The sequence below is a fragment of the Oxyura jamaicensis genome, chromosome 13, assembly GCF_011077185.1.
Source record: "Oxyura jamaicensis isolate SHBP4307 breed ruddy duck chromosome 13, BPBGC_Ojam_1.0, whole genome shotgun sequence".
Taxonomy (NCBI): Eukaryota; Metazoa; Chordata; class Aves; order Anseriformes; family Anatidae; genus Oxyura; species Oxyura jamaicensis.
In genome coordinates this window covers 17,985,687-18,004,727 of record NC_048905.1, presented here as the reverse complement: position 1 = coordinate 18,004,727, position 19,041 = coordinate 17,985,687, and the positions used below count along the sequence as shown (strand labels likewise).

The 19,041-nt window shown below is 47.8% G+C and overlaps 3 protein-coding genes and 1 long non-coding RNA gene across 4 annotated transcripts in view; 2 read left to right on the top strand and 2 right to left on the bottom strand.

Moving 5' to 3' along the window:
• The window catches only part of NDFIP1 (Nedd4 family interacting protein 1), a 17,014-nt gene extending 16,880 nt beyond the window's left edge, over positions 1 to 134 (bottom strand). The window contains exon 1 of the mRNA XM_035338691.1: positions 37 to 134. Within this exon, the coding sequence (XP_035194582.1) occupies positions 37 to 75 (39 nt within the window). The 5' untranslated portion in view covers positions 76 to 134. The remainder of the gene's footprint in view (positions 1 to 36) is intronic.
• A 3,728-nt stretch (positions 135 to 3,862) lies between these two features.
• On the top strand, positions 3,863 to 5,854 carry LOC118173810. The gene is made up of 2 exons (XR_004754400.1): positions 3,863 to 4,081; positions 4,199 to 5,854. It is a non-coding gene; the product is annotated as an uncharacterized LOC118173810 (long non-coding RNA).
• Positions 5,855 to 6,682: 828 nt separating this feature from the next.
• GNPDA1 (glucosamine-6-phosphate deaminase 1) lies at positions 6,683 to 11,712 on the top strand. Its single transcript, XM_035338315.1, has 6 exons — positions 6,683 to 6,860; positions 6,984 to 7,085; positions 8,198 to 8,380; positions 8,996 to 9,180; positions 9,834 to 10,008; positions 10,291 to 11,712. Exons 1-6 carry the CDS (start codon positions 6,737 to 6,739, stop codon positions 10,386 to 10,388), a joined length of 867 nt encoding a protein of 288 aa, XP_035194206.1. The 5' UTR covers positions 6,683 to 6,736; the 3' UTR covers positions 10,389 to 11,712.
• Positions 11,713 to 12,175: 463 nt separating this feature from the next.
• On the bottom strand, positions 12,176 to 18,900 carry RNF14 (ring finger protein 14). The gene is made up of 8 exons (XM_035338314.1): positions 18,822 to 18,900; positions 18,154 to 18,316; positions 17,505 to 17,656; positions 16,731 to 17,258; positions 16,082 to 16,310; positions 15,315 to 15,487; positions 14,615 to 14,745; positions 12,176 to 13,709 (listed from the first exon to the last, which is right to left on the bottom strand). The coding sequence occupies exons 2-8, from the start codon at positions 18,305 to 18,307 to the stop codon at positions 13,652 to 13,654; spliced, it is 1,425 nt and encodes a 474-aa protein (XP_035194205.1). The 5' UTR covers positions 18,308 to 18,316; positions 18,822 to 18,900; the 3' UTR covers positions 12,176 to 13,651.
• Positions 18,901 to 19,041: the final 141 nt, after the last annotated feature.

The following is a 19,041-nucleotide window of genomic DNA, read 5'->3' as shown; positions in this document are numbered from 1 at the left end:
CCGGTCCCGTCCCGTTCCCCCCCGTCCGCCCCTCACCTGCTGGTAGCGGCCGCTGCCGGGCTCGGCGGCCGCCATGGCGCTGGGCGGGCTCGGAGCGGGGGGGAGCTCGGCGGGGGGAGCTCGGCTCGGCCCGGCCGCCTCCCGACGGGCGCTGCTGAGGCGGAGGCAGCCGGGGCGCTGCGGGCTGCGGCTCCGCTCCCGCCCCTCCGCCACGCCCGGCCCGGCACGGCCCTGCCCGCCCCGCGGCGCTCCGCCTGCGGCAGGCCGGGGGGAGGCTGCGAGGAGGCGAACGAGGGCCTGGGAGGAGGGAAAAAGGCCTGGGAAGGGCCTGGGGGAGATGGGGGCCACCTCGGGACCCTGCCGGGAGCACGGCGCTCCGGACCCGATGCTGGCCCTGCTCGCAGTCCCACGCGGGTCACACGGGGCGAGGCCTGGCTCCACACAGAACCACCCCAAAATGAGCCCCGCTGGCTGAGGGCCTCGTCCAAACGCTTCTGGAGCTCAGACGGGCCCAGTGCCTGACGGCTGCGCTGGGGAGCCTGTCCCAGGCCTGCCACCCTCCTGGGTAACCTGCCCTTAGTCGTGCCAGTCCCCAGCACGACGCCTCCTGCGCCAGCACCACCGCGTGCCATGGCTCCAAGCACGGTGCCCGCACGGGCAGCCAAGAGGCACGCGGCGTGCTGCACTGCAGCCGAAGCAAACACGAAACGCTGGCCAACTCCTCGGGAGGTGCCGTGAGATCCTTAATATCCACATCAAGCAGATGGTGCCGCAGATTCAAAGTCTCCTTCCAGAAGAAGTGCTCATAGGAAAACACACAAAGTTTGTTTATTTGGAAATTTTTGCATTGAATTTTACATTGGTTGAGAGATTTTTCCTGCCTGTATAACCCTTGTTCATTGTTTGTGCGGTTCATCTATAGGAGGATTTGTACAAAACTGCCCACATCAGTCCCTAGGGCTGATAAGACTTAAATATATCTGCTTTAGGGTGAGGAGGGCTGAATCAGCCCTGCTGGGATTCCAAGCTGCCGATTCAGAGAGTTGAAGGAATTTAAATCTGAGGACGTGGTCTTGAAGTGCATGCTCAGTCACACATACCTACTTTACAGCTCAGTATTCGGTACCATGATCAGGCTGGACTTTTGTTCTGTATTGTCTTTGCAGGAGCAGGTAGTTCACCAAAGCTTTGATGAGATGAATGAACATTGCACTTCTCGCACTAAGGGAGAGGCAGCAATCGTAACGGATTTTAGCCAGGAATAACCTCCAAAAGTGGCTCCTGGGAAATCCTGGGGTCACAAAGAGAACGCAGGTTTCTTGCAACACAAATACCTTTGAGGAAGTTGGGATGAGAGCTGAAGGCACTGTCATACTGTTGGCTTCACCCTTCCACAGGATTCAGTTTGCACCGAGCCTCTTTTGCAGTAAGCAGCTGTCCTGATGACATGTGCGGATTTACTTGCCGTCGAGGTGGGATTATATCCCTAAGTATAGCTGCAGCCGCACTGGTAATTAGCTGTACACTGATTGACTTGGACATCTGGGAAACTAAAATCAGACACAACCTGTGCACAACCTCCAAAAAGATGCTGGACAGTATCCTGAAAAGATGGTGAAATAGTTGGTGCCACGGTCATTAGCTGGAGGCATATCACCACCTAATTAGGCCATCTAGCCTGATCAGGACTAACATGGGAGGGATAATGGCAATTTCTTCCAGCTGCTTTCAGTGTATTTGTTTTATTTTCTTCGGTAGAGAAGCTGTGTAGAAAGATAATGCTGTGGTTACAGTGCATGACTGGTTCTGCTTTCATTTCCCACATGGTTTTAGGCAAATCACTTCAAGCCTCTGCGTTTTTTGACTTTTTTTCCAATGCAAAATGTCATTTCTCGCAAAGACATTCAGAAGCTTGAAGTCTCTGCATTTTAGTGACTTCTATGGGATATGCTGTGAAAGTATCTGAAAGCAATTGTTAGAAATGTTACAGAGTCTTCTGAAATCCTAGTGCTCTACAAGTGTTCTTCAAAGGAAGGACTTTGAGAGCTAGACGTGTTTAAACAAGAAGTAAGCAGGACATTTAAACTAGCTCTTTCTGCTGATCTTTTAGTGATAAATGACCCAATTAAGAAAAAAGCAACAGCAAACGTTCGCATGAGCTAATGGGTCATGTCGTACCTCTGAAGCTCTCCACTTTAATAGCTTACCCATTTGCAGGCAGGCTGCAACCCGCAGGTTAAGAAAAGTGACAGTGAAGTGTTGTTCACTTCAGGTCTGGATTATCCACCCATTCACGATGCTGGCCTCGAGCAAGATGGAAACCGCACCACAAGCCTCATCCAGGGACTGCAGGCATCAACAGAAACCTCCCCGTGCTGCCCACCGAACGGCGATGGAGTGCTGTGAGTGCTGCTGGCCGGTTGTGTCCCTTCATTCCAGGAGCTGTTGGTAGCGTTCACTGGTTGTCTGTACTCTTACAATTTTAATGAAAAAAAACTTCTATCATCAGCTCTAAATAACAAATTGAGCTGTACCCCCCCTGAGGTACGCGTCTTCATATGCAGAGAGGCAACGATGGAGGTTGGGCACCCACACGTGTTGTGTCCTGCTCACACTGCGGACTGAAATGTGCCACAGAACGTCCTGAGCTAGAGTTGGACAGTTAGGCTGAGCCCCTGGAGGGTTAACAGTTGCAAAGAGATGTTCCTCCCCAGAGGAGCATGAAAGATTTCTTCAGCTGTGAAAATGTGACGGAAGGGCACAAAGCAGGAGATGGGCCTCTCACACAGCTACCTTCAGTACAGCTGTCTACTACTTGTAGCAATCTATTGGTAGGGAATTCATCTTAAGACACACTTTGAGACACTTTGAGGTACCTCGATGCTCTTCATTTCCTTCATATTTTTTACTCAGTACCATTTTGTATTTGTATCTTCTTTTAGCTTTTTGCTGGTTCAAAGCTCCGTTGACACAGTACAGCATTAACTCTCACCTCGAGTTGCTTTAAAACCACGTTAACTGTTGTACCGACAGCAGGTCAGGGCTTCCATGGGTACTTCTGGTTTTACTGCCTCTTCAGAGAGATAGAATCAGGGATGACCGCAGTGCAAGCAGCCACGAACCCCAGCTTTTTCACCTGAAACCTCAGTATGTATGCTCCTTCGTGCCGTCCCGTCAAACAAGCTCAGTCGGGCTCTAGAAGCACGTTTGGCCCACGCTGTGAAGCCCCACAGTGGGCCCTTGGAGATCTGGCTGCACAGCGCCTCGCCGAGCCCTGGCAGGCATCAGGCTCCCCGGCACAGCAAGAGCTGCTCAGGCACCCCGGGACACCCAGCCTGCCTCGAGGAGGAGCAGCCACGCGGTGAGCACACCAGCACAAAGTGCCCCCGCAGCCCCGGCACAGAGCTACCTGTAAGCTCTGCCCTGTTGCCCGGCGTGCAAAACCATGCCTCAGTAAGCCCTGAGTGTTGTATGGAAGGGGAAGGAAGATGGCACCTTGACATGTAAGGTGGGACTTCCAATCTCCTGAAATTCAGCAACAACACAGATTCGGATTACTGAGGGAGGAGGGTTTGTGCCAGCATGATGGACTGCGAACGGGACAAGGCAGGCGGCTGAGCTCCAGAACGCCTCCATGGAGCACAGCTCACTCTGCCAGAGCTCATGTTCTGGAGCCTAACTCACTGATTTCACCTGTGGTCTTTGTTGCTCTGTTATGTTGTCAGCCTTCTGCAGAAAACACAAGTAACCAATGGCTTTTGCTATTTCCCTGCCATCGAGGTAAAACCCCTTCCTGCACAGACTACCATTTCTTAACCGGGTGTGGGGTGAAGCCCTGCCAGCTCTCCCATGGGAGCCTCATCTGCAAAGACGGGAAATGACCACTCCGTGCGCCCTCCTGCACAGCCTGTGAGCAGGCTGGCTCCACCCCGGGCTGACAAAATCCCTAAGAGGGATTCGGATGTGCTGGGAGAAGCCAGGCAGTGACTGAGTCTTGTGGAAAAGGGCAGCTCCCTCCGGGTCCATCCGGCGTGGAATCTTGTTTTCTCCTTTTCGTATAAACAGAGAGGGTAGGTGGGACGTGCGGGAGCAGGAAGCGGTGACAGATGGTGGGTATTTAAAAGATGTTTTAATTATGGGACTTGGAGAGAGGCCCTTCATGCCGATAAATTTTAAATTGTTGCTTTTTTCTTTTTAGGAAAAAAAAAAATCCCAGTGCTCAAAGGCAGTTCCTGGAAGCAAAAGCTCTGGTCTGTGCGCACTGTTGACTCTAATCACTTCAACAGAGAAAAAGAAAATGCTGTGCTTGTTAGAACCTGCTGGTCAAACTTCAACTTCTTCTGCAGAGAAGTACTTGCTTCCTTCCATCTGCTGCTTTTGCTAGGAAGGAAAATCAGCTTGTTCAGACACCAGGAAGTTCTTCAACATTTGAACAGCTAGCTGTGAATGCAGAAACAGTAACATGCATAAATAATCATCCCTAAAAATATCCTGCATGCCAGTCACACGTATAACCCAGCCCTGGAGCGATTCCTCAGTAACATAAGGCTGCCTAAAGTATGCAGATACACGGGCTGTGGGCAGAACAAGGCAGCTGTGGCAGCAGATGCACGTGCCTGGCTCTCTCATACTGTTGTAGTTTTTTTCTTCTCATCAAAACATGTTTTGCTTTTCCTGGGAGCTGCCAACTGCCTCTCATGTCTTTGTGCACTGCTCCTGTCAAAGCCGTTTGCAAAGGAGATCAAAACGAGAGCCAAGACCTTTTGCAATTCACAGCGCCCCATCTCACTTGAATTTAAACCAGACACCTTTGCAAAGCCCAGTGCTGACCCCGGGACTGTTAGCAGCATGTTAGGGCAAGGCTGATCCTCAAACGCAGCAGCTCTCTGTAGCTGAGGGTGCAAAGTGCAGTAAAGGAAGGCTGTGCAGGTAGGTGGCAGGGTCCTGAGCTGTCCATGGCTGTTCTGACGGCAGCAAACCTGGCAGCCCACAAGTCATCGCAGAGGGGCATGCGGTAGCTGCCCTGCGGCTTGTTGCTTTGGGGAGTCCATGGCCTTTCTTGCAGTCAATCCCTGTGCACTCTGCACCTCCGGTATTTGCCTTCTTTTTGTGGGGGGGATGCCCGGAGAATGGCAGACACAGGATGAGAAGCGTTCAGACATCAGCCAGGTCCCCGCTGTCCCTCAGCTCAGCGCAGCCCTGTCAGGCTCCAACCTGTGCTGCTGAAACCACGGGAGCTGTAATTGCTATCGGTGTCTGTGGGACTGAGGGGTGTATCACACCGATACGATGCCAGCAGGAAAAGTGGGAAAGTCCTTTCACACGGAGCCACAGGGTGGGCAATAGCCTGTAAAAAAGCCCAGGCTGTCCAGCATGGTGGGAGCACGGAGGAGCCTCTGCTGTCAGCTCTTTGCCCAGCACTGCAGCCACGGAAATACCTCCCTGCCTGCCGGCTAACCACTGCTGATGGAAACACACAGCACTTTCCATTTATTCAGTCTCTGTGGCCTAAAACTCTTCCCAAGTCCGACCACAGCCATCTGGCAATGGCCTGTCACACCCACCATTCCCCAGCCAAGCACAAACCAAGCCAGCAGTTCTCAGCACTCACGATGAGATAACATCAGGAGCACTCAGTCTTGCCAGGTCATTTACATTTTTTTTTAAAGGAAGGAACTGCATGGACTGGGTCCTAGAAAAGCAATTTGTATATTATTCTTTTCTCCTAATGAAAGTGAAACACTGCCTGACTTTGAAGAGCTTTGTGTTCCAGTAAGGAACCTCTTAACTCTCACCCAGGTTGCACGGTGAGGTCGGGCACATTTCCAGCACTGGTTGAAGGGAGCTGGAGCAGTGAAAAAAAGGTCTTTTTGGGACACCAGTGGTGTCAGGAGCAGCACAAACATCCACGGGTCACTGTCCACACGGTGCGAGCAGTTCGGAACCAGCAGCCCCAGGGAGGCAGGCCAGGCAGGGACACGTTGCAGACACCAGCACCGGTGCCTGGCAGCCCGGGGCCGCTCGGGAGGGATGTTGGCCTGCAGCCGGAGCCCCAGAACAGCACCGAGATGCCCTGAAGCGGGTCCCTGCGAAATGCTCCCAGAGCAGAGGCGCTGCTCCCCAGGACATGGCCTTGGCCTCGTGCCACAGGCCTCGGGGTGCTGAGGCCGCCAGAGCGGGCGGCAGCAGGGTCGGGCAGGCCCCTACAGTGAGCTGGGGCATCCCAGCAGAAGTGAGAAGGAACATGGACATTTCAGTCTGTCACCTTTTTAACATACCTGGGGAAATCGCTGGTTCCACAACGCCTCGTGCCGCCGACAAAGCACCTTTCCAGCGCTCACAGTTTTGATTCATTTGAATAGAGCTTTGGCAGCCTGAGCGCTTAATTACCGGGTGCAATTAACTTCTTTACATGCTAATCCCACACAACTCCAGTGAAAGCGGGCACGAAAAGGAACCGAAGGCAGCACCGCCTGCGGGGCCGGGGTCTCACCACGGCTCTGCACCGAGCGCCCTGGGGCCGAAGGGAGGACACAGACCCCAGAAGGGAGGACACAGACCACAGAGCCGCCTTGCTCCCCCTTCACGTGTGAGGTACCGAGCCGCTCGGTACCACACGGCTAGGTACCGAGCCGGGCCGGGCGGCAGAGCCCGGCCCCAACCCGGCCCCGGGCGCCCAGCGCCGCCCGTTGGGGCGGGGCGGGCCCTAAGATGGCGGCGTAGCGGCGGGGCCGCCATGAAGCTGATCATCCAGGAGACCTACGCGCAGGCCAGCGAGTGGGCGGCCAAGTACATCCGCAACCGCATCGTCCACTTCGCGCCCGGCCCCGGCCGCTTCTTCACGCTGGGGCTGCCCACAGGTGGGAGGCGGCGGGGCTGGGGCGGGAGGGCTGGCTGGCCGGCCGGCTGACTGACTGACTGACCGGCTGACTGGCTGACTGACTGACTGACCGGCTGACTGATGTCTGACTGTCCGCCCGCAGGCAGCACGCCGCTGGGATGCTACCAGAAGCTGGTGGAGTACCACAAGAACGGGGACCTGTCCTTCAAGTACGTGAAGACCTTCAACATGGACGAGTACGTGGGTGAGTGGCGCGGGGAGCAGCCGGGTGCCTCGCTGTGCCCGGCCGCGGCCCCTGTCAAAAACTGGAGCCCAAAGCGCTTGGTTTCACTGTTTTGTGCTATATTACCCATCTTATGCTCTCTCAAAGCCTCGTTAATTGGGCACTGCTGGTGCGCCCGCTGCTGCCTGCGTGTGCGAAGCTCCCCTTAGTTACTGTGCATTCGGAGCATCCCAGCTGCAAAAGGTTTAAGGTAGAAAGGATAAAACTTGCATTACCAGAGGGAGTTAGTGGGGGCAATCTGAAAACCTGTATAAGAAACATTAGAGCATCAGGTGTTGCCTGAGACTACACACATTAGAGCCTGCAGTGTTTTACCTGAACTTAGCTATTGGCCAAGTAAGGATCCATTTTATCGCGGTAACCTGAGATAATGTGCATTATTAACCACCACCTTTGTACTTGGATTATAGGGGTCACTTTTAGCTGCACGTCCCTTAAAGGGCTGATGCGTTGTTACCCATCAGAGTGCCCTTCAGTAACAGATACAGGTGCTTGCTGAGACTGCAGAAGACTGTTTAATTTTGAAGCTGTGATGAAATAGCCTCTTCAGAAGAAAGTGTGCAGAGAGATTAGTGGAGAAGGCCTAGAGATCCAAAGGTGACAAACGTACAGGCTAATTATTTGCTAACTTCATACTGGTCAAGAAGTTTTCCTGTGAACGATCATTATCAAGCAGCATAAGGGAGTAGACAGTTCTGTGGATTTATAACACTGAAGGGGAAAAATATATGCAATAAATTATTTCCCAGGCTTGTACACAGTTTTGAAATTATTTTTGTTAATATGAACTGGCAGGAAGACTGAACAGGCAGCACCAGACTAGGCACAGTGCGTGCCTGCTTGTCTGGAACATCCATCACATGTTAATATGAGCTCATGCCTTACAGGAGCTATTGTGACAGACTTAATTTTGTTATTTGGGGAAGTAAAACAACTTCTGAAAGTCGAGGAGGTCACACAGGACAGATGAAGAAAACAGGGCTGTATTACCAGAGCCACCAGAAGGGCAGGCAAGTGCATGTACGTGTTCTGCCTTACAGGTGCCATTAGTCCTGTGCATGCTCTCTTACCAGGTCTCCCAAGGGATCATCCGGAAAGTTACCACTCCTTCATGTGGAATAACTTCTTTAAGCACATTGACATCTTGGCTGAAAACGTTCACATTTTGGATGGAAATGCGGCTGATCTACAGGCAGAGTGTGATGCATTTGAAGATAAAATCAAAGCAGCTGGAGGAATTGAACTCTTCGTTGGAGGTAAAAACCTGAAGGATTGGCAGGAAGCACTGCCTTTCCTCTACCAACTGTCTCATTTATTATCTAGAGAGTTCATTTTTAAGGCAGTTCAGGGTACTTGCAGTGAAAGGCAGCTCATACAGCGTTTCACTGAGTGCGCATGTGTGCTGGTAGCCTTCTTTTTTGATGTCCTACTCCCCCAGTTTAAATATTTCAATTCAGTAAATGAATTGTTGAGGAAATGGTTAACAGAAGAACCAGGCAGGGCTAGAATTTTACCAAATACAAAATGTATTATAATAACTGGTGGTAACAGCTAGCTGCTAGAATTAACCAACAGAAGCTGAACACATTTTTTTTCCTATCCTTTTGCCTTTAGATTCTGCCATTTACTTTTGCTTATTGTTGTCCCAGCACAATTAGGGAAGAATTTCTATTGACTTCAGAAGAGGCTCTTGCTGTCATTCCTACCAGAAGCACATCTGAGCTTGAGCAGAGAAAATACAAGTGTGTTTCTCAGATCTGTGTCTATTCTTGGAAGTGTTGGATGTCCCTGTAATAAGAGTGCTGTTGGTTCTGCTGCTTACAATAACCGTTTCAGCCAATGACCCACTTCTCAAACTGTCTCTGTCACAGGTATTGGCCCGGATGGTCACATCGCCTTCAATGAGCCCGGATCAAGTTTGGTGTCCAGGACACGAGTGAAGACGTTGGCTATGGACACTATATTGGCTAATGCCAGGTTTTTTGACGGTGACCTCTCTAAAGTCCCCACGATGGCGTTGACAGTCGGAGTAGGCACAGTCATGGATGCCAGAGAGGTTAGGAAAAAAGCAGTGACTTCATACAATAGTTGTAGGGCAGGGCTTCTTCGGGTAGCTCATCCACATCCAGTCTTGGAGCAGTAGTGCACCCTGCTGGCGGAGGTGCCTGTGCTTTTCTTGCCACAGGCAGCTGAACACCCCAGTCCTTCCTTGCATCCTGTACCACCACAGAAAGGCCCTTGATCTGTTTTCTGGTTTTGCCCTACTAACAATAACATTTGTGTAAGTACAGTTGTGATCCACAGGGAGCTAGAAAGGCTTTTGGATAAGGTCTTTGATTAAGAAGTTCATCTGGTGAAATAACATGAAGTCAGCCAGTGATTCTTAGTTATACCACATCGTAAAAGCCGTAGGGGATGGCTTTTAACTGAGTCTACAGCTTGGATTATTCTTGTTAAGTCTCAATGTAGAAGTGCCTAACGGGAGCTCAAAGTGTCCAAGTCACAAAAATGAGCCAGCAGTCTATGATTTAATTGACAAAATGTAGCCAAACAGGATTTGTGATTTGGTGAAATACAGCTGGGGAGAATGATAGACCTTACCCCTGTTAAGGACTGGGGCAGCTCTGTTAGTTCAGCAGGGCGTGGGTTTGCTCTCTCTCAACAAGTCTTCTAGACCCTAACTGCCATACTCTGTGTCTTGGAGTCCAGGTGATGATTCTCATCACAGGAGCCCACAAAGCTTTTGCTTTGTACAAAGCCATCGAGGAAGGTGTCAACCACATGTGGACAGTATCTGCTTTCCAGCAGCACCCCAAAACTGTGTTTGTGTGTGATGAAGATGCCACACTGGAACTCAAAGTTAAGACGGTGAAATACTTCAAAGGTGAGTGTTTGACCAGGCTAAGCAGCTGCTGTAGTTGGTTTTTAAGTTGCACAAGCCATGCTTTGTGTTAAATGTTTGTTTGGTCAACTCCCCAAACAGTAAGTTCTTTAAATACGACAGCTGAAACGTACAGCAATAAGAGAAGTGCAAAAGCCAGGCTTAGTTCCGTGGCCGTGGGAGCAAAGGAGCACCGATTCTACTAATGTTGAATTTCATTAGCATCCAGTGAATGGGGATTTTGCTTTATGTCTACTGAAGTCATCTTTTTACCCGCTACATTAGGTTTAATGCTGGTTCATAACAAGCTTGTGGAACCCTTATACAGCATGAAGGAGACGGAAGCAGAAAGAAGCCAGTCTAAGAAGCCTTACAGCGATTAATCTCTCGCTGTTCAGAGTAATGCTGAGCCATCTTTTCTATTGAAAACCAGCTGCAAAGAAAGGGAATTGCTGCAGAAACTCATCTTGTATTTGTTCTTAAAATAGCAAAATGATGATGTACTTGCTTCTCTCCATTAAAAATGTAGATGCCAAACACCTGCCTTAATTAACCAAATGAGGATGTGATCCTGTATACTGTGTTCCACAAACTTACCACTAACATTCTCTGAAGGTAAAATCAAGGGAGAATGAGTTGTTAAATCAATGGTGCAACTGTAAGCATGTGGACTGAAGGCCTCAAAACTCAAATGTGAAGATGTGAAAATACAGTGGGTAATCACTTGGGAATGTAGTCCTTGAAATTCTGATAAATACACTGCATCATTCCCCCTCTACACAATACTCCTAGATTATGATTTAAAATGGGAATGGTTCTTGTTCAGCCTGGAGAAGGTGAAGTATCAGGAGGACTCAACAGCAGCCTGCTTCGTAGCTGTGAGGTCGCCAAGAAGTAGGAACCAGGCACTCCTCCACAGTGCACAGGGGGAAGATGGGAAGAGACAAGAGGGCATGAGTTGAAACAAGATGTTCGTTCACATTGGATATAAGGAAAAAAATTCCCTGCGAGGACATTCCAAGCAGTGGGGCAGGTTATGCAGAGAGGTGGTGCAGTCTCTGTCCTTAAGAGGTTTTCAAGACCAGACTGGATACAGCCCTGGCTGAACCCCGCTTTGAGCTGGATGTTGGACGTGAGACCACCCCCGCAAGAGGGATGCTTCAAGCAGCATTTACCAGTGCGGTGCCATTAGTGCAGGTAACGGTGAGCTCATGCATCTGTTTGATTTTATTTGTTGCCACAACTCTAGAAGAAGCCTTACATGTTCGGTTTCAGGGTATAATTTTATATGCACTGGTGCTTGATCTATGGCAGGGTAGATCTGTTCACATTAAGCGTAAATGACTTCTGTTTGTGCTGCTCAGCACTCCATCATTTGTGTCAGCACAGAGCCTCAAGCAGTAAGTTCTCTCTCTCCTCTTCCTGTGCTTTACATTGCTACAAGGAAATGCCAAATGAGCCTCAAAGGAAACATTCTGTTCCCTCTGACCTCAGCCTGTGCTTAATTACAGAAGCCCCACAGAGATGGGAAACAGCCTGTACTGGCAAGACCCCGGCGTTCTGAAACTTGATTCTCGGTTCTGAGATGTTAAGTGCTCTCCTGTAATGTAAGATAATCGGGGAAGGATTTGTTTTCTTTATGCAAAAATTCTGTGACCTGTTAATCTATAACTTTCTACAGCAAATACATTAATATTTTCTAGCTGACTGGATGTGCTGCTCAGTTTTACTGCGCTAGTGAAAAATGGAACAACTTACGGCATTCCACATCCCATTCAGCCTCATCTTTGAAAAACAGCAACAAAAAAAAGGGGGGGGGAGACGACTTTCTAGAAGTAACCAGAGGGGGTCACGGGTATCCAAAGCTGTGTTTCCATACAGGCTTTATGCCAACCACCATGCATCACGTAAGGGCTTGTATCTCGCACAAAAACAGATCCCCTTGCCCCGAGGGCACTTGGCATACGCAGAGCTGCAAGCTTCTACCAGCAGGATGCCTCATGCTCCAGCCTCGCTTAGGAGTTTTGCACAAGCCCAGGCCGGGTGTGTTGCTGTACAGAGACCACAGGCCCCCGAGCTGATCACCACCCAGAAGCACAGCAGGGTGCCCCACGCTGACCTCTGCTTAGATCCATGTGCCACAATGAAGACAAACAGGGAGACAACTGCGTTTACTGTCTTAAAGTGAATTTAGTGCATGTGAAAGGTGCAGGAAATACAAGTGAAACCACACACAATGTAAACTTCCCCTGTACGCTGCCCTGATGCCTAAACCAAGACGAGATCCACTGTTCCTCTCTTACCCTTTTAATCACTGCCATGTCTAGCAGACTTCTAGCCTCTGCAAAAGGAATTAAATCAACACTCATTTGGGCCAGATATCTAAGTAAAATTTATTTACTATCAAAACTGAGTGAGAGGTGTTCGAGTTTCTGAAAAGTTTTCAAGCTCCTGAGCTATCCATCCAGACCCTGCTATTTGTTTTAAACACAGCACATGCAGGTTTAATTCAAAATAAATTTTAGACCATTCTGCAAGTGGAAAAAACTCCTAAAAATTAGTGGTTCCCTCCAATAATTACTTTCATGCTCCCAAAACTACTTACTGAGCTTTTTGGGAAAAAGGGGGTTTTGAAATATTTTGAAGGGCAAGAACAGTGGAAATGAGGGATCTAGTCCAGAGGGGAATAAAACAAAAAAAAAAACAACTATTAACTAATCAAATTCCTTACATGAAGAGTTATTAAATAAGTTACTTCTTCACCTGGTGAGAAAAACAAGGTCATTTTCAGTACCTTGAAGAATTCAAGTTAATCCTGTGCATCCATACCAATGTGTTTCAGTATTCAACACTTTTCATCCCCTCACTGGCCAGCCTCAGTTCATTGCTTTAGCACTCATCACAGTCAAAATAAGGACAGGCAAGAGGACAGCAATGCAGATCAGTCCTCAGGTTGATACACATTTCAGGAAATGGTTGTTGGTCATTTTCTGCCAAAACATTCAGGAAAGGACCCGGGCATTACAGCCAGTACGAGGGGGTGTTATGGATAATCAACTTTACCGCTGTTACAACTCTCAGTGACAGAGCAACAAGCTGCTTTCAAAGAAACAGGTCAAGAAATGCTATGGAAGCAATGGGCTCAGGCACTGAATACAGAAAATTCCTGTGCTGTTTCAGAAAGCTTTCCCTCTCCACGTGGCATAACTAAATAGCTCCAGAAAGAGCACTGCAGCTGGAGTAAAACTGCCCTGAAAACCCAGGGGTACTAGCCAACATCCTTGAAAGCTCAGTCTCCCTAAAGAAAACTCCAAAATATTTCTACGATTTGGGGGTTTGGTTTTGAAAGAGTAGCATCGCTTGGTACAGATTTTCCCATTTATTTTCAAACTTCTGTCTGGCTGCATCTGCTTTAGCACTGGATACGATTACTAGGGACTTTCAGTGGCGATCCTGTCCACCAGGTGGGTAAAATGGCCTCCTTTGGCTCTGACAACAGCCTCTGAAGAGTTGTATGAGATTCCTGTAGTGCAAGGTAGTATCATCCCTCTATCACGTAATGGTACTGAAAAATCAAACAGACTCAACACGAAAACGGAAAGCATCTGTCTCTGGTTTCTTCAGCTGTTGCTGCTAGAGAAGGCTCCTAGTCGTCATCCTCACCTTCCCAGAACTCACCATCAATATGCATAGCTTGAAACAATCTGCAACACAGCCAAGAATTTACATCAGGGCGGAAAATGTAAAATTTGAAGAAAGAAAAAAAAAAGTGTCAAAAATACAGAAGTGGCTCACAATTTTATATCATAAAACACTCGCTTTAACCAACTCTGAGGACTGCAGCATAAGCTACTTTGTGCTTCTGCAGCGCTTTATATCAGAAGGTCTTACAGCACCTTACAAACACGATGGTTCAGGAACTCATTGAAAATATTAGCAACCCGAGCTGTACTGAAAGTTATCCCCTGTTCTGCAGTTCCTGCTTGGTTTGAGCAGGATGCAATTAGCAGCCAAGCCTGCCTGCTCCAAAGGGCTGACAATCCTATCAGATGATACAGAGCTGGACAAACAAGTACAACATGTAAGCGGGGGAACAAAAGGGAGAAAATGCTTTTTTGTAAAACTGATCATCGTAGTCAAAGAGTTAGAAGTGAAGCTAAACTGAAAGAAAAATGGAGCAAGAGACACGGAGCAATATAAAATGAAACTGGGGTAGGAAGGGAAAACAAGCTGCTAGGAGAAAAAATGTGCTGGAAAAGATGAACCAAAAAACAATCCTGTCAGCCACATTTATTAAAAAAAAAGAGTAAGTGGTGGACTATTGACCAAAATGCTGGTATTTGGATGTGTGACATTTCAGAACAAGCTTTCTCCCAGAGGCAGCAAATAAAGCATCAGGGATAGGCCCAGAAGACTCCTCCAGAGTATTAAAACAGAAACTCAAACCAAAATCACTCCGGATTTTTTTTCTTCTTGCTGTCAGATCCTTTTAAGTGCAAATATAAGAAATTGTATCTTAAGCCATACAGCTAAAGGTAGGAATAATTTATGAGAGACAAAAAAATACAGGAGTAGTACAGCACGAGAGGTAACACAGGTAAATACGTACCGGTTAAAGCACGGGGAAGATGGATCGTTGAAGTGCCTGTATGGGTTCACCCTCGACAGAGAACCCATACAAAGCCAGCAGAAGTACTGCATGCAGCCAGTACACGTCATTTTGTTACAGCCATCTAGTTTCTGGCAGGGAAAAGAAACAAGAAATAGCAATAACAAAATCCTACCACGTCAGGCTTCAGGCCGATACCGGTCCTCAAATGGCATCAGCTAGTAATTGCATCCACCCTTACTCTGTTATAACGCCCGTATTTTATTCACTATGCAGGTGAACTAAGAGCTAGGATCAAGAACTGTAAATCAGTTCTGCTGCTAACTATAGTGGAGATGACTCTTGTTCTGAAGCTCTTTGTTTACCAGTTGTACTCTGGAACAGCAGTGGCCTGAAACACATGGAAAACAAAGGAATGCATGTGGATTTTGAGTCAACCTGGATCTTTTCAGTACTGAACACCATCAGCTGCTGCATTTACTCCAGCTCAGAGGAGCTCTAGAAACATGACCGCCTCTTCTGTGTATCGCAGACAAGTGGAAAATTCTTTTACCAGTTGCTAGAAATTTACCTCCCCTGGTGAACCTGGACACTAGGAAGAAATCTCTGATCTTTTCTAAATACAGAGCCTACTGAACAATTTATGCTAGCTGCTGTTAGGAGTTACTCTGACTCTGCAGCCCTTCCCCACCACGCTCACCTCTATAGGAGTACCACAGCAAGGGCAAGACTTGGAGTTCTTCTCTAGCCACTCTTTACTCTCCATCTCCTCAAGGGCTTTCTGAATCACTCGCTTGCCGTAGCGCTGTTCCAGAAATCTTTTAGTTGCCTCATCTGCTTCTAAATATTCATTACGCAAATCCATCAATTTCTCTGAGGAGTAAAACAACAAAAAAGCTTTTGTACTATGATATATAAAAACGTCAAAGGAAAATTAATTAAAAAGCAAGGAAAACATCAGAATACATAAGAAAAATAGGAGAATATTAAAACCGCTCTATCTTAGAATTCAACTGGCTTAGTGTTTCATCACAAAGGCAACAACAGATGAAATTAGAACAGGTCTACAATGTAAAATGAACTGAAAAACAAAGATTTCTCCTGAACACACATCTAATGCAACTTTGCAACATTTTCAAGGCAAACGGACAAGAAGCATTCACCTGATCCAACATCAACTCTGACAATAGAGAGAAGTGGACTCACAGGAGAGGGTGAAAAAGGACACACAAAATTATTCTTCCCTTGCTATGGCCTCTCTGAGTCTGGCAGTCAGCAGTTCAGGGGCTTCCTGAGTCAGGAGCGTCATGAACACAACACTTTTTAATAGCCAGCAGCAGCCCTACTCCAAATGAATCTGTCTCAGCTGACACGGTGATGAGTTTCCTTGTCTAATTCCTGAATTTCAACCTTTTCCACACACCACCTAACTGCTTCTCGATCCATTTCAGAAATGCGACGACTCACCTGCAGTTACTTTACACGGTGAGACCCCGTGGTAAGTCATTTTACAGAGAGTACAAAAAGCATAGTTGCAACGGGAACATATGCCCATGGTGCAACCTGGTTCTTGCATGACCGGTGTCTGACAGCCTGGGCGAGGGCAATACACTACGTCTGCCATCAAGTCCAAGCTAGACTGCAGAAGCAGGCGGTCATACCGTGCAAACAATTGCTCTCCAACCAACTCTTTAACCTAAGCAAAGAGCAAAGAAAGATTATGTGCATTTGAAATTCTAACTTTGCTAGCTTTGGCAGAAAAAGGTAATTTGATGAACAAGTACCTACAGCTGGGATGAGCTCCCTTTATATTCTCCAATACAGGTCAAGAAATTACTCCCGGAATGGCTGTTTTAGAACAGTTAAATACCAAATGAAAAACATGCAGCATCAAGCGCAATGGGACGTTAACTCAGCCCTCTGACCAACGCCAGCACTAACACAGCGGGCAAAACGTGCCGTGTCACCCAGCCTTAACAAGGAGGCCTCTGTGTGGCTCAGAACATGAAAACAAAATTCCCCAGGTGTATTCCCAGGGCTCGCCATCCAAAGCCACGCCTCGTCGTCTGCAGTTACTGGTCGGTTAGCAGAACGCCGCCAGCACTGCCTGCGTTACCTGGCCAGGAGTAGCGACAGAAGAACACTTCGGCTCCGGGCAGTTGAGGCAGTGGACCTGACCGTCCCTGATCTGTATTTCAAAGTAGTCCTTCAGGCAGGCTTTGCAGTAGACGTGGCTGCACTCGGTGAAGTACATACATTCACTGCCCAGCTTCTCACAGAAGCAGATATTGCACAAGTACATCTTACTGTTAAAGCACTTTCTTCTCTGAGCCTGATCAAAGTCCAAGATCTCCCTAATCAGGCTTGACAACGATTCCACATCCTGCACAGCTCTTTCATCGATGATTTCTTCATCAGCTGCTGCAGAGCCTGCTGCACCACCACAACCCTTCTCAGCATCTAGAGGGACCAAAGGCGTCCTACTCTGAGCGCTCCCTTGATGGCACATTTTTAGCTCATAGGGGGAGGAAATATTCAGGTAACTCAGCGTTTCTTCCTTCAGGAACTGCATCCAGGCAAACAAGACCACGCAGCCTCGATTCTCTTCCCAAACGTTGTCTAAATGCTTGCAAAGAGCACTGAGCTAGAAAAGAAAACCACAATTTCAGATTTCAGTAGGTTCTGACAACTCATTACTTTGGGTAACTCATTTATTTGGGTGACCAAATAAAAACAGGTAGGAAACAAAAGAGCCAACAGAAAGAGAGAGGTGACTGTGCACGTCTTAATTTTGCTTTTATCTACTACATTAACATCCACCAGAGCACTGTTAATTAGGAACTTACTTAGGACCACAAAATGGTCAAAATGTTAGAACTGCTCTGCAAACCTGTGCTTGGGAGAGCCATTTGCCACTGAGGGTAAAGGCAGGCGGGGAGGTCGATGGGTAGTCTGGTGGGAGCTCAAAATTCAGCACGAGGGGAGGCAGAAAGCAAACGGTGTATTCAAAGCTGCTCTTCTGGAGGCTGTCTGCGGAACTGCCTGAATCAAAGACAATCGAGACAGTGCAAGAAATAACAAGAAAATGAAAACCAGCGAAATATAGCTATTTACAGCAGCACCCAAGATCTCTCTTTTCACTTGCTAATTTAAAATGACTTCTTCAGCCCTCAGTAACAAAACTTCCCAGTGCCATAAAATGTCGTGGGTTGTATGAGGTTAAATCAGTGAATACCAGTACTGTGAAACACCAGGTCCTGCACAAACCAACAGCCAGAGAAGACGTGCCCTCAAGAAAAAATAAGTAAATAAACGAAGTTGATTGTTCCCACAAAACACTACTAGTCATCCCTACCTCTAAAGCTCACTGAAGAGGTTACAGGCACAAAGATGAAACTGCCCGCTGAGACACAGAACCCAGCAATACCGAAAGCACAGGACAGGGTCAGTCACAGCTACATATTCCTGTAGGTTACTAGCGCATCTCAGTGCGCACCAGAAAAAGCTAATTTATGGGATCAAAAATCATCTCAACTCACCACTCACAAAAATTTTGAAGTTCTGAGGCAATTCCAAACAAATTCTTGTTTCTCCTCCTTGTGCAGACTCGGCTCTCTTGAACTCATCTTCATCGTAGATGCTAGCCAAGGCCAGCAGCTCATCCTCCTGAGCTTCTTTGTCTTCTGAAGACATTTAAGTTTCCTGCAGAGACAGCACCAGTCTACAGCATCAACCGAGTGAACGCAGCCAATTCGATAATTAACTTGGAGTACCTATTCTACTATAATGAGATTTAGAAACCAAAATACTTGATATAAAACAATGCAAAAGATAACTCAGCTTTTTTATGCACTGAACGAATACAGGTAACTTTATAAAATACCAAACACCAACCGAACACTGAAGAGTTCAAGAGCAAACTGTGGCAAACAGTGGCTAGGGACAGCTGGAAGAACAGAAGTGAAATACACCGAAGGCAAAAGTAACACAGGGACGTTTTGTTAGCATTTGAAAGGGAAAACATCAGAAAACAAAAAAATGACTGCAACAGTAACTCTCAGCCACCGTTCTAGAAAACACATTTATGATTACAATTGCTTAAGTTGTCAATACGGAGCTTCAAATCCTACACAGGCATCTTGTAGATGTGCCCCTCTAACACTTCAGTTTTTGATTTGGTGAAATAAAGGCACAATTAATTAATTACCTTTTTATTTACAACGGCCAGTGCCAAGCTGCAGGTGCTGGTTACGGCCCAGGGACAGCCACGTCGGTAGGGCCTGGGCAGAGGCACTGGTCATTCCTCTGGGACAGCGGCAGGGCAGGGGCTTCTCGGGTAAGGCAAGGAGAATGTTGGCTTCGGTGTCACCATGCACAGGGCTGCGGCACTGGTGTCTGCGATCCGCCTGTAGCCAAAGAAACAACAA